The 14,845-nt window shown below is 33.9% G+C and overlaps 1 protein-coding gene across 7 annotated transcripts in view; it reads left to right on the plus strand.

Moving 5' to 3' along the window:
* The window catches only part of LOC100379031 (histone-lysine N-methyltransferase 2C-like), a 65,425-nt gene continuing 50,580 nt past the window's right edge, over window positions 1–14,845 (plus strand). For all 7 annotated transcript variants that reach the window (XM_085495318.1, XM_085495323.1, XM_085495325.1 and 4 more), the window contains exons 1-5: window positions 1–571; window positions 9,541–9,581; window positions 10,632–10,744; window positions 10,966–11,265; window positions 13,637–13,861. In XM_085495318.1, the coding sequence (XP_085351444.1) occupies window positions 565–571; window positions 9,541–9,581; window positions 10,632–10,744; window positions 10,966–11,265; window positions 13,637–13,861 (686 nt within the window). In that variant the 5' untranslated portion in view covers window positions 1–564. The remainder of the gene's footprint in view (window positions 572–9,540; window positions 9,582–10,631; window positions 10,745–10,965; window positions 11,266–13,636; window positions 13,862–14,845) is intronic.

Consider the following 14,845-nt stretch of genomic DNA (forward strand, 5'->3'; position numbering starts at 1 on the left):
ACTCAGGCTTTCAATATGGCGGCCGTGTCGTTGTTGGATATTGACTCGATGGTTGGTTTTTATTCGTAATTTTACCCGGGAAAGGGGTGATTGCCGGCCAGATAATTAATTTGCTTTGATCGACGTTTTGTCTGTGTACGGCTATAAAATTTGTGGATTTTTTCAAGAAGAAATACGACAGTCAACATCTCGGGAAGAAACCTCTATGTGGTCTCTGGAAACCTGCTAATTAAGAGTCTTGATGATATCCTTTCTTGTCGCTGCCGTATTCGATGTAGCAATAACTGGCATACATTCACTACCAAAGACAGTGAGACATATAAATCGACGCGAAAAGTGAAAAGTTGTGGATTTTTTGGGAAGATTGACAACACTGTCCTTACTGGTAACTCGGCGTGGTGTTTACGTACAAAATTTCAAGAGCAACCAGAGGACGCCCGTCGTTCTCTAAGTCCTATGTAGTGTTTCATCGGATCGTTTCGATATCGAGAGTTCGTTCAGCATTCAATATTACTATGCCGATTCATTCACTGCACACAGTTTAGATCAAAGCAAATCGACGCTATGTCAGGTGAGTTCTCAATGTGTTTAGTTGCAGTCTGTTCGGTGTGTGTTGTGGTCGAAATCTGAAATGAAAAAAAAATGTGCACCGACATGTCTTGCCGGCCGGGAGGGTTGTATTCAGGTAACCACCGGTGTGGGAACGATATTTCCATCTGAAACTGCCGGTAGCAAATTATCACAACACACCATGGTGTGTGGTGATTGGGCTGAATTGTGGCAACTTTTACACTTTTTATTCGAAATCATTTTGTGCAGTCATTGTTTGTGTCTGTTTGTTTTGTGTTGTATTCCATTGGTACGCGTGGCAAGCCTCCAATTTACACCCAAGCTGTTTTTTCCGAGCAGCCATATTTTTTCGGTTCTCTCTACCAATCGACTCGTCCGCTAATACCATTTTATATTGGCCAATCGCGTAGTATATTGGTGGAAATCAATAGTGTCGACCGTCGCCTATGTTAAAACAGCACTGTCTGTGGATGGCAAGTAACGAAATAAATTGTTTGAGGGAATACCGTTGCCGTTGTGTTTATATTTAGTAATATTACCCATCATTCACAGCAATTCATTTTGTTTCTTTGTTGGAATTTACTGAGCGATACCAAAACTGATATTAAATGACAATGCATATACTGAGAGCAACAATGACCAAACAAATGCATCGCAAAACTGCATTTTTAATTATTTATTTCAAAAAAATTAACGCTCAACAAACAGTTATATAATAATTCTCTGAAATTTTGAGTAAAAAATAATTTAATATCACTTTACATTGTGCCACATTCGAGTCAATGTGATGTTTCCCTTAATAGTTTACACAATGTCATTGTAGGTCACTTGTCTAGAAGCATCAAAGCAAATGACCTTTGTTAGCTGATCACAATATGTATAAGGAATTCCTTACATATTTCAAATGATTGTATACATTATTGTGAATGAATTGAAATTTGTGAGTTTTCTGGTGTCAGTCTGTGGTAGCTTTCATACCAAATGGTTTGATTGCTCTGTGGCTGCTTGATACACATTTGTAGAAACAATGGGTTTTAACTGTCTTTGTTTATTTCACACAATGGAATGCGTTTCCTAGTGAATGTTGTTACTAGTATACTAAGCAATCTGTGTGAGTTAGGTAGCTGATGTCCTCACTTCACATGCCATGGTGAATGAGGAAATCCCATGTGTGTGGAATTTATTTTAACTTCAGTGTTTGGTGTATAAGCTTATTTTATTTTTGTGAACAAATATTTATTGCAAAGTATTGTTAACATCTTGAACTGTTTTAAAAAAAATTGAGTTCTGCTTTGAAAGAAATTAAACTCGTGTTTATGTTGTGATTGGTCTGTTTGCAGCAATTTCAGGTAAAAAAATGTAATAATGGAATCATGTGTTATTATGGATTGAGTTCAATGTGAATTAATCGTGCTGGCCTTCAACTAACGATTCAATTTGGCATTGGTGAATTGCTCTCAGATCTGGCTATAATAATGTCAATTTCACCGCTCATGAAATTATTATAAATTATTTTGAGAAAATAAATTTCATATACATCTTTTTAAGTCTGCATTTTTGATGACATGTTAAATAGTAATTTGATACAAGAATTTGACAAAATTTGGTGATCTTTCATAATGTTATGTCTTCTCTTTCAAGCTGTTATTAAAATAAGTAAGTAACTGACTTATAAAATGGCTTAGAGTCAGGGGTTGAAATTTTTTTTAAATGTTCAGTAGGTCAAGATTCTTTTACTAGTTTCAATCAAGTTATGATAAAGGTCAGGATTTTATCTGAATCATAATTTTATTATTTTCAAGATTCTGCTGACCTCAAGTATTTGTATGTTAACGTCAGTGCGCCCTCTAACAGGACTGATTTGTAAGGATCTTGAGTCACAGCTGGGGAGAGACATTGTAAAGCTAAAAATAAAGATAATATTAGATTGAATGTGGTTGTAGGAAGCATCTGAGGTCACAAGCCAAATTTTGTTATACTTGATTTCTTTCCTTTTTACACTCACATTGTTTATATATGATGAATGACTAATTTATTATAAGAAAAATATCAGTTCTGTCACCAGAAGATTTTTACTCTGCTATTAATTTTTAAAACCAATTCGAAGATGTGTACTAGACATGTATATGTATGACTTTACTAAACTACATTTCAACAATGACCTTTCAAATAACTGAAGTTTACCTTTCAAAAAATGCTAATCACCTGTTGTTGTTTTTTTAAATTGTGTTGTTTTTTCACCAAAATTAATTCTTACAGAATGAGATTGTAGTAAAACATCACTTCACTTCAGTATTGCATTATTCATGAATTCACAGAAACATAGTATTATGATTGGTCAATACCAAACTTGACCCATCAGGTCAAAGGACATTGTTGCATGTCAATTAATACAAGAAACATCATGGCTGAAATTGCCTTGCAATTGCATCAAGGGTTTGTATACAATCAAACACATTGGACAACAAAGATAATAATAAAGAGCTTGACTTGACTAACAAATTTTACATCATAAATTCTGATAGTATACGCCACGTTCCTATGTGAAAGATATGCATTTTGACTATAAAAAAGAGAAATTCAAGATTTTTGTGGCAGGCGCAGATTCTTGCATTTAACATTTGACCCTGACTAAAGGTAATTTACACTTAGTGACAAGCCCAGTAATACCAAAACATTTAAATTTGTTAAGTACAAGTCCAATGTACTATTATGCATTGTAAATCTTGGTATAATTTCGCCATGGAAATTTTTTGAATTTTTAATCCCTGAATATTGCAGCTAAAACTATTTTACCCTTAACGAAAGTTCAGTAGTGTGAACAAATCTTGTGAGAGTGTTTCTAAATCAAATTGTGAAATTTGTGAATCATTCACAGTTACGTGACCATAATAAATTAGTTAATTCATGGATCTACATGTACAATGTAGCAAAGTCTTTGAAAGATATTCTCTCTTGAAATTGGCGTCCACTTCTATTATCTAAATTGTTCAATGGTTAGTCTGAGCCATGCTAAGAGTCATTCAGTTATGCTCACAGTAGTAACTCATCTATAATATTTACATCAACACATGTTCTTTTTATATGAAATATGATACTGCTAATTATTGTTGCTATAATTAATTAATTAAATAATCAAAGTCTTCATGCATATGTTTGTATTATTTCTTGAAATAGTAGTAACAGTAGTAACTCATCTATAATATTTACATCAACACATGTTCTTTTTATATGAAATATGATACTGCTAATTATTGTTGCTATAATTAATTAATTAATTAAATAATCAAAGTCTTCATGCATATGTTTGTATTATTTCTTGGAATAGTCGTAACAGTATTAACTCATCTATAATATTTACGTCAACACTTTTTTTTTTTTTTACATGTGAAATATGATACTGCTAATTAGTTGACCTTTGTGCATCTGTGCGTTTGTTGTGCGTTTGTTGTGCGTTTGTTGTGCGTTTGTTGTGCGTTTGTTGTGCGTTCGAACATGTATCTTAGACATGCCTGGACCAATCACAGTCAAACTTCACACATGCATCATACATAATATTATGTTTCACGATCACGATCTGATTTAAAATGGCCAACTGGTGGCCATTTTGTTTTAATGAATGCACTTCTAGTGCCATATCTCCGCCATGCTTTGACTGATTATGTTCACATTTTATATATTCATTATATATCATGACATAGATATTTTGGTGCGACTATCTGATTCAAAATGGTCAAATGGCAGCCATTTTTGTGCTAAAAAATCATCAAAAATAAAGCATTTCTGGCATTCCAGAACTGGATCTTGGCGTTTATAATGGATTTGTTCAAACTTGGTACCCGGTACTTACATTAGAGATTATGGATTCCTGATGCACATCATTTTATTTTTCAGATCGGATTCAAAATTGCTGACTGGCGGCCATTTTGTGTAAATGAATGCACTTCTAGAGCCATATCTCTGATATGCTTTGACTGATTATGTTCAAATTTTATATATCCGTTTTACATCATGTTATAGATAAAAATAGATGTAGTCGACCATTTTGTTACAATTAATGCTGTTCCAGAGCAATATTTCTCAATATGGACGATCAGATACAAGATGTCAATCATTTTAAAATTTAATCATAATCAAGTATCATTTTCTGGATCCATACGTCTTCTGACATGTTTATGTTCCATCTCTACAGTGGCCCTTTGCTAACTCACAGGTGACAAGATCTTAGCAAAAACCGTGACTTGTCGAGGGTCGCGTCTTACCGAGGGGCCATGAAAGGTCATGCATTAAAAACATGTACGGTAAAAGGCACATATACACCCATGGGTTTATTTATAGTGTGTATTTATTAAAACACATCACGATCATGATTAATGAATACTGTAGAATACTTTATTTTCTCTGGAATTAATTTTCGCTGAAAAGGCTTTTTTGACGTTTTGTATGGAATTTATTTTCACTGATTTTTGATGAGTTTAATGTAAAATATAGGAAAAAAAGTATATTCGCTGGATTTTATTTTCACAGAATCATCCCTTCAGCGAAAATAAATTCCAAGCGAAAATAAAGTATTCTACAGTAGCGAGGGGTCACTATATTACTATAAACAAAACTATATATCTTAAATTTGGTTAACTAACAGGGACTGTGCCATGCATGGCTTGTTATTGTTGTTATAATTAATTAATTAAATAATTAATTAAAGTCTTCATGCATATGTTAGTATTATTTCTTAGAATAATAGCGTCATAATATAACATGTTTTCATAAAAATACAACCCATAAATCATACCATATATGGTATTATTCAGGTTTTTTGACCTGATAAAATCATAATTTTTATTGTACCATATATAAATCAGCATATGTACCCTGCTAGCAAGTCTGTAATACATAGCGCACAGAAATCCTTGTTTGTTCCCAAATCACGAAAGATTTGTTTCATGGTTTGAAACGAAGCCTGGCATTTTATCAGATGGGTATAATACACCCTGCTGTTCTTTATGTACCTTAAAGCACCAGAATCATGTTTCTGTGAATTATAACAATAAATATTGGTCAGATATGCAAATGAGCAACTTGATAATTTCTGTGAAGAAAAAATTTCATAAATTTTATAGTTATAATACTATACTATCTAAACAAAGAAAAAAATACCTGGTTGTGTCCCACAGTTGCAATTAGCAACTGGTTGTCCACATGAATTTTCCAGTTAATGCCTACTAAGCCAGTCAAAGCATAGAGCTATAAAATGATAGCTTCATGGTCAGAGTTGGACTTGCGTAAATAATTTTCTTTATTTTCATGGTTGTCCCAAAATGGCAATCAGGTTTCGAATTTGGTTGTCCAATACCAAAACTGCCTGTTGTGTCAAGGACAAGCAGACAACTAATAATTTTGACCCCTGCTATGCATTACGCTACACAATTTTGGGATTTTCTTTCAATTCTGAAATTATAATATTAAAGCGGTTTTACAATATTTTCTATTGAAACAATTTGTTACAAAACGACCTAAAAATGCTAAAATAGGTCAAACCAACCAGCTTTTTTTGTGAAAGGCTCAAATACTTATGCACAAAACCAGTTCACTAAAATTAGGTTTCTAAAATAAGCAAAATAGATTTAAAAGTGGGCATGCTTACAGTTGCATGGGTTTGAGAATTGCACAGGAAATCACTTATCTGTTATAGTCTGACAAAAAACACATTGGTTTTGTCAGTATTATTATTTCTGCAGACTAAATTATAGATGTTTTAGCAATGGTAATGCATGCATACATGTTAATGGTGGTAAAAGTCTAAATGTGTAAAACCTACCACCTTCAAATTGATGCATTATGAAAATGTGAGTAAAAAGTAAATTATGGTATTGACAAATTTTATTTAAATACACAGTGGTTTTCCTTTAAAAAAAGAAAATTAAAATGTACATGTACTAGTATTTATATTAATTCTGAAGTGGTCAAATCAGTGTAAAAATACATAGGTCTAAAATAATTTATTGACCCCAAACATAACACATATTGACCCCAAACATAACACATATTAACCCCAAACATAACACATATTGACCCCAAACATAACACATATTAACCACAAACATAACACATATTGACCCCAAACATAACACATATTAACCCCAAACATAACACATATTGACCCCAAACATAACACATTTTAACCACATATTGGCCTGAAATACATGGTGACCCCAAATACATGTGCTTTTCTGTTTTTAGAGACAATCATTATTCATCTTGAACCCCAAACTGTGAACAATTTGGTGACCATTTTGCTATAAGTAAATCCATACTCCAGTAGTACAAGTAACAAAGTAGCAAAACTCGACAAGGGTCGCTTATGTGCTACATGTGTTATCCTGTTTCACAACATTCTACTACATTCTCAACTCCCTCTGACTGGAAAGTTCCTTATCAGCTGAAGTGTTTATGTCATCTTTACTCAATAGCTGCGATGAGTTGATTAAGTTCTAGCTCCCATAAATAGAAAGATACCTTGGTGTTGTCAGTGTGCAAAACGTACCGGTATTCTCTACATCGTGTCAATGTCTGAACGACAACAACTGATCTCGGCACGAAATCCTGTTTTCAATTTTGATACATCGCTATAACCATTGTAGATGCAAGAAATGGAGAAAACACATATAAACACACAAATAAGATTCAAACTTGTGTTGCATACAGTGACCGACTTCCTGACTTACCATGCATGTCATGCTATCCACATGGCCACCTGCAGACATGCTTAGAATTCTAACACACACTGAAATATAGATGTTCACAATGCACTACGTACATGTAACCATATGTAGCTATATGTATAAATCCATATCGTTATACGGAAAAAAGAAAGACATATTTTAAATCAGCATATGTACCCCGCTAGCAAGTCTGTAATACATAGCGCACAGAAATCCTTGTTTGTTCCCAAATCACGAAAGATTTGTTTCATGGTTTGAAACGAAGCCTGCCATTTTATCAGGTGGGTATGATACACCCTGCTGTTCTTTATGTACAATGTACCTTAAAGCACCAGAATCGTGTTTCTGTGAATTATAACAATAAATATTGGTCAGATATGCAAATGAGCAACTTTGTTTTATTGATAAAAGTAAATAATGAATAAATAAATATAAAATATACAGAGTACGACAAAAGCTACTACGTTCACGTTCACGATCCTGGCACATGCTAAAAAGTTTAAATGTTCATGTCATGTATGAATGCCAGAGAAAAGTCGGATACTGGTTATGAAAAAAAATGATTCAATCAGTAGAGTAAGAAATAAAAAAGCAGCATCATGACCTAATAAACGAGCAACTTTATCTTGATAATTTATAGAATACTTGCACGAAGTAAAATCATGAAACATTTACACAGAATGCATTGCACATATACCTATGCAGGTTAGTGTCACCTTTGGTGGAGTATGTGTAACAAGATCCACTGACTGTACTGCTTTGCAGGCGTTTCAAAATAACACAACAATGAGTAAAAACACATTATTTAGAAACACTACTTGCTGAGTGACAGGTTACAAATTACAAAGAGCCAAAACAGATGGGTACTCGGACTTCATGGAAACCCAATTCTCACAACCATTTTAAATTTTGTCCATATTGCAAGTCTTCACTGGGTTTATTGTCTCTATTTTGCTTATAGCTAATTACGCTAATTTAAATCCACAGTTATTTATCATAGAATGTAATAGTAAATTTAAAACATTGATTCCCCTAAAATTACTGTGAATATGCATATTATGTAAAAAGGCAGATACTGCGGCTTGGAAATACCTGTGTATCATCTCTGAATGAAAGTGGATATAGTGTTCCAAACATAATGCAGTAGTTTATGCCTTTCTTCTTTAACTTCCACAAACTACCGTGTTTGCTTTACTCAGTCTGGGAATGTAGAACACCAGCTAGAACATGCCAAGTACACAAAATAGAATTGTTGGGTAGTGGTCAACAAGTGTACGAACAAGATTGAAACCTGCCATGGTTCAGTTTTTAATGTACGTCGTGATAATGTACGGATATATTGTTCAGCCCACCAGCAAAAATATTTCTGTATTTGACAAGTTAATGAATATGGGGGTAATATTCCATCGAAGTGACCGCATGTTACATGTGATAAATGGTATTCTCAATTTTTTCCCCCGATGTATTCATAATACATTCTACTTTGTGTTCTGACTGCCAACCCATATAAATTATTATCACAGTATTTTTATCATAAATTCTGCTAAATCCTTATCCAATACAGACCTGCATTTTTCTGTGTAGAACAATAACGCGATTCGCCCACAGAACTTACCCCCCCCCCCCCCTCACACTGCATACCTGTATTTATTTTCAGTTACAAGTCATCTACATGTACAACCAATACTGCACTAACAACTTGTTATTGGAATTACAAAATATAACATGTCATACAGCCATTAGCGGTCGGTTATACTGACTCAACATAAAGGTCTTTGAAACAAGCCCAGGCACAGCTTTATTTATTAAAAATGGACAAATAATTTCACTTCTATGTTTACATCCGTACCTTTATCTCGGACATCCATGAACTGATGTTACTTGTATCATTATATCTTGGGTGACATATGTACTTGTATTAATGATCAGATTCAAGATACCTGAATGGCAGTGACCATTTTAGTGCCAAAAATTCATGAAAATGAAGAATTTCTGTTATTTCCGAACCAGATCTTGGTCATGTGAGAAAGGTTCATGTCAATACGGAAATAGACCTGAGCAGGATTCTCTCCAGGTCACAGTGACCCAAAACTTTGTGATAAACAATGCAGTTCAATTACCATAGGAATAAATACAATTGAGGTGATCACCATACCAACCATTGTTTTGTGAATTCGTGGCATATATTTTCTATATTGTGTATATCATTTTATATATATTGATGTCATGTATTTTTCTTAATTTCTAGGTCGGAAAAAGAAATTCCCCAGAACAAAACCAGACCCAGATGTAAGTACTAACATATTCTTGTTCCTTAACAACAGAACTTTTGTACTATTCTTTATGCTATTTAAACGTTTATTGCATTTGTAGCATTAAATATGATCACGTTAATGCCAATTTCATCTCATATCTAGCCTTGAAACTTTTGGTCTCTGAAATTCATGCCTTGTCATTGACATGCACATTAATTATATAGATCTTGTGTCATTTAGGGTCAACACATGTCATTTAGGGTCAACACATGTCATTTAGGGTCAACACATGTCATTTAGGGTCAACACATGTCATTTAGGGTCAACACATGTCATTTTGGGTCAACATGTGTTATGTTTGGGGTCAAGCATGGTACATTTTGTATTTTGCCCACAGCCTGATAAAAGTTTTTTGCAAACATTACTGACAACAGTTTAGAGTTATTTAATGAGATAAATACAATAAAATCAGACATGAACATTTTCTCTCTATTTCTATCCCAAAGACATGCTTTAGGGCAAATTTAAACTGAACTCTGCAAAAACTGAACACCAATTACCAGTTCTGTAATTCATATACTTTTCAAAACTATATACCGTATTTATCTTGAAACGCAAATGTAAATTACGTAAACAGCGGTGCCCTAAAGGCAGAACACAAAATTACCTATTTTGCTGTCACGGCAATATCGTGTTCACCCCTCCCCTCGTTTTACACAATTGACATTTACTTAATCACAACTGACTGCAAAAAAGTCAACTGTTAATACAATGAACGCAAAATAGATTTTTTTTTATTACAAGTGTAGAAAAAATCCCCTGGGCATATGTCCGGACATGGCCTCAATTTCTTTATTGTATTAAAATTTGGGGGTGGGCATTTGCCTGGGCAACTGCGGTAAAAAAAAAAAAACATTTCTCTGCTCCATTTAGACTAACTTATAATTTTGCCTCTCAAAATTATCTCTTCGGAGAGAAAACCATATTTAGTAGGCTAGAGATATTTTACTTTTGGTGATTTTTCTGGTACAAATCTCTACAACATGTTTATTTTATTTTATTTATTTATTTATTTAACTATTAGTATGTTGCTGAAACGGGTGACGGCTCAAGTCCAGGTTCTGGTATTGTTAACATTAGAAGAGGCCGTGGTAGGCCACGTAAAGATGGCACGCTTCCAGTGCCGAGAAAAAAGATGTAAGTATAGAAGGTTGCCATGCCAGTCCACTGAAATATGGTAGTCCTAATTGTTACTGCATTCACACTGTTAAAAGTAGCTTGTCAACACATGATTCTTTTGGATTGATTTTCTGAACCTGGTGAGGTTGGTGACGTATGACAGTAAAAAACACACATTTTATATTCAAGAATAACTTCCAAGTAATTAAATTTTTTATTGCTCTATTTTCCAATTGCAGACCTCATCCGATGCTGAGAGAGAGATACCCGGGAGATGATGACAACAATGTTGTCATGGCAACGGATGCAGCTTGCTCATCTCGAGAATCTGTAGTATCTGACGTTTGTGATTCTCTGACGGGAAGTTTAGATCTTCAACAAATCACAGATTTAAAAGAAGAGTATTTTGAAGACTCCAACATGATGCCATCCCATGGATATGATGATAGTTACCATGACGATCATAGAACATTTAGTGATGTCTCGCATTATGGATTATGTTCTGAACCATATTTAACCGATGAAACATCTCAACCTCTGTAAGTGTAATTTGAAGCCAATTTTTTTTTTTTTTTACTGTTTATTAAAATTAATATGCCATGCATTTATTATATAGTCTATAATAAGTAAATTGTAAGGGGCAGACCATTTGAAACATTGAAGTATGGAAGTTTTGTTTAAAAAAAATTGCAAGCTAGAGGTAGAAAACAAAAATACATGCAAGAAAACATGTAGGCACAGTCAATGAAAATATACAAATAAGACATTGACATCGCGGGAAAAAAAACAGTTCAACTGGTCACAATTTTCCAGTCACCCCCATGATTTCAAATGGTTGAGTCCTAATAATTGGCAGACAGTTTGCTTTATTATTAAAGCATGCACTTAGGTAAATAACTGAGCTGTGTCTATGGTCAGAATAAATCATATTTTAATGATTCTGTATAAAATAAATATTTAGCTCAAAACTACTATTTTCAATAGACTGTATATAATGTCAACAGGTAAACTTTTTATTAGCTCCGCTGTCGACTTTGTCGAGCGGAGCTTATCATATGAGTGATTGTCCGTCGTTGTCCGTGTCAATGTTTTCCTTTCTCGACTTCTTCTTGAAAACTACAAGCCTGAATGCTTTGATACTTGGTGTATATGTACCTTGGGTAGACCTCTCTCAGATTTGTTCATTTTATTATGATATCTTCAATTCTCTAATTTTGGTGAATATTTTTGGCATTTTTGGTAAAAAGTGATATTTTCAACTTCTTGTTAAAAACTGCAAGTTAAATTGCTTTGATATTACATATATAGGTGCTACATGTGGTCCTCTCTCAGATTTGTTCATTTTGTAATGATATCTTTAATTCTCTAATTTTAGTGAATATTTTTGTCATTTTTGGTAAAAAGTGATATTTTCGACTTCTTGTTGAAAACCGCAAGTCCAATTGCTTTGATATTACATATATAGGTACTACATGTGGACCTCTCTAAGATTTGTTAATTTCATGATGATATCTTTAATTCTCTAATTTTGATGAATATTTTTGTAATTTTTGGTAAAAAGTGATATTTTCGACTTCTTGTTGAAAACCGCAAGTCCAATTGCTTTGATATATTATACATATAGGTACTACATGTGGACCTCTCTCAGATTTGTTCATTTTCTAATGATATCTTCTGTTCTTTAATTGCCATGTGCATTGCAAACAGCGGAGCTATCTCAGCCGACAGGCTGCTTGTTGAGATATTAATCAATGTTGGCACATGCACGTGGATTGACCTGGAGTTGCAGTTGCATCCATCATTCTCTGCTCTGTCGGTGTTTGCTTGTAGAAGCATTGCTGTATATTTGACTTACTCTGTTGATACAGTTGAAAAATCAATAGCCAATAATTGGACATGGATTCTCTGCTGTGGCAAAAAACTTACCTGATGTACATTCTACCCATGTTGTAATTTGCCACGGCCCATGAAATACATCAGTTGATCAAATCAGAATTTTATAGCGACATGTAGATGGTTTTTTTAGAGATATGCATATTTATTGGCAAAAGTGAGCGTTTGTTTTTAAACTATATTTTGTTGAAGCATCTTAGTTGTTTCACTGTAAAATTTTCAATATTGGATCTAAGTGACGTATAGAACGGGAGTAATATACAGTGATTGTTTACTTTATATTTGAATCATTGACAAATGAGAAATAAAAAAAAAGTTGCTTTTATTGCATTTTGCTAAAACAGGCTTTCTCAACAACTTTTAGTCAAGAATTGTTTAAATCTTACTCAACTAGTAAACTAATACCAAAATCATTTTCAACATATTTTGCATACAACAGACACAAAAAAAACTAATACCTCGGTACTCAATTTCTTGCAGGTATATCACCATATGATTCATTATGGATGATATTTGCTGTTTTTTTGTTACTTACTCATTATTTGGTATCAACAATATGTTGTATTGTTGGTTTTTTGCAATTACCAAAACTGAAGATGAAAGCATTTTCTAAATTTTTCATAACAGTGGATATGTCATCACACTTTACCCACAATCCTTTGCTGGAGAATCAAGATGGTGGACTATATACTATTGATGAAAAGTTGAATATCTAGAGAAAGAAAAGTGATATAAATAAACTGTTAATTCCATTCTCCTTCATTTGTGGAGCACTTTTTTTAGGGAGCATTATGTTTTTGACTTGAATTTCCCTTTAAATTAAACAGAATATACAAAAGATAAAAAATAAGCGAACTCTAGAATCTTATTTCAATCTGATTGGGCAAATGATAGTTGGTCTGTTTTTTACATGTCATTTATACCAGTAATATATTTTATATTTTAAGTTCATATATACTAGTACAACTGTCTGTCATCAATATCAGTCATGATTTGTTATTGTTCATCTCACACTAGCTCTGATATTGGAAGAATATGTGCATTATGCTGCTGTGGTGAAAAAAGTTTACTTGGCCAAGGTGATATTTTAAGATTTGATCCTACCCCTGGATTTAACCCTTTTAAGAAGATGTTACCTAGGCAACGACGACCTACAGAGGACGGTCAAGAATTGCAATACAATGAACGAAGTCCAAGACATTGGACGACAAGAAGACAAAGGGGACCACCAAAAACGACTAGGTATGATTTGGTCATGGTTTGGGGTGGGGGATATAAGAAGTGTTACAAAGATAAGGATGATGTCATTCAACTTAAATTAAACAGCATTGATAACTTTCTTTCTATGTTGCTGTACTTAACACACAACCTAGTTGACACCACCTTTTGAATTGCTTCTAAGCGTTAATTTGCATATTTTTTTTTTCGTATTTCTTTTTTATTATCGAACATGTATATATTGTTACTCCGTATGCATGGATTTCCTTCCCCACCCTATGATATTACCTTCCCCACCCTATGATATTACCTTCCCCACCCAGATATTACCTTCCCCACCCTATGATATTACCTTCCCCACTCTGATATTACCTTCCCCACCCTATGATGTTACCTTCCCCACCCTATGATATTACCTTCTTCACCCTATAGTATGATATTACCTTCCCCACCCTATGATATTACCTTCTTCACCCTATAGTATGATATTACCTTCCCCACCCTATGATATTACCTTCCCCACCCTATGCTGTGATCTTCCGACCATAGTCTGTGATCTTCCCTACCCACTGTAGTTGATCTCTCCATCTTATGCTGTGATCTGCCCCACATATCAAGCCATGTGTAGTTTAACCATGTAAAATTTGTGTAATACTAATCCACAATTACATCTCAGGTGAAAAAACTAAACAAATTAAAATCTGACATAGGTGAATGCTTTGGTCACTGTTAACATCGCCTTGTATCTGACCAATGTTTGGATTTGTCAACCAATTCCAGCAAGCTTAACTAGAAAGAGATCTGTAACACAAGTTGTGATTAATTACTCAACCTGCGAGATCTGAATGTGATTTGCATTGTAATTTGGTTACAATAGTTAAAAGGTGAGGTCTCCAGTGACCAGAACCTCAACTGACATCAGATTTTAATCAGACTTGTATCCTCAATGTGACCTGACACATTCACACGTATGTAGCGCACCAGTATAGATTTTTCCGCTTGAAATTG

Source organism: Saccoglossus kowalevskii, chromosome 21, assembly GCF_978046115.1.
Source record: "Saccoglossus kowalevskii chromosome 21, keSacKowa6.1, whole genome shotgun sequence".
Lineage (NCBI taxonomy): Eukaryota > Metazoa > Hemichordata > Enteropneusta > Harrimaniidae > Saccoglossus > Saccoglossus kowalevskii.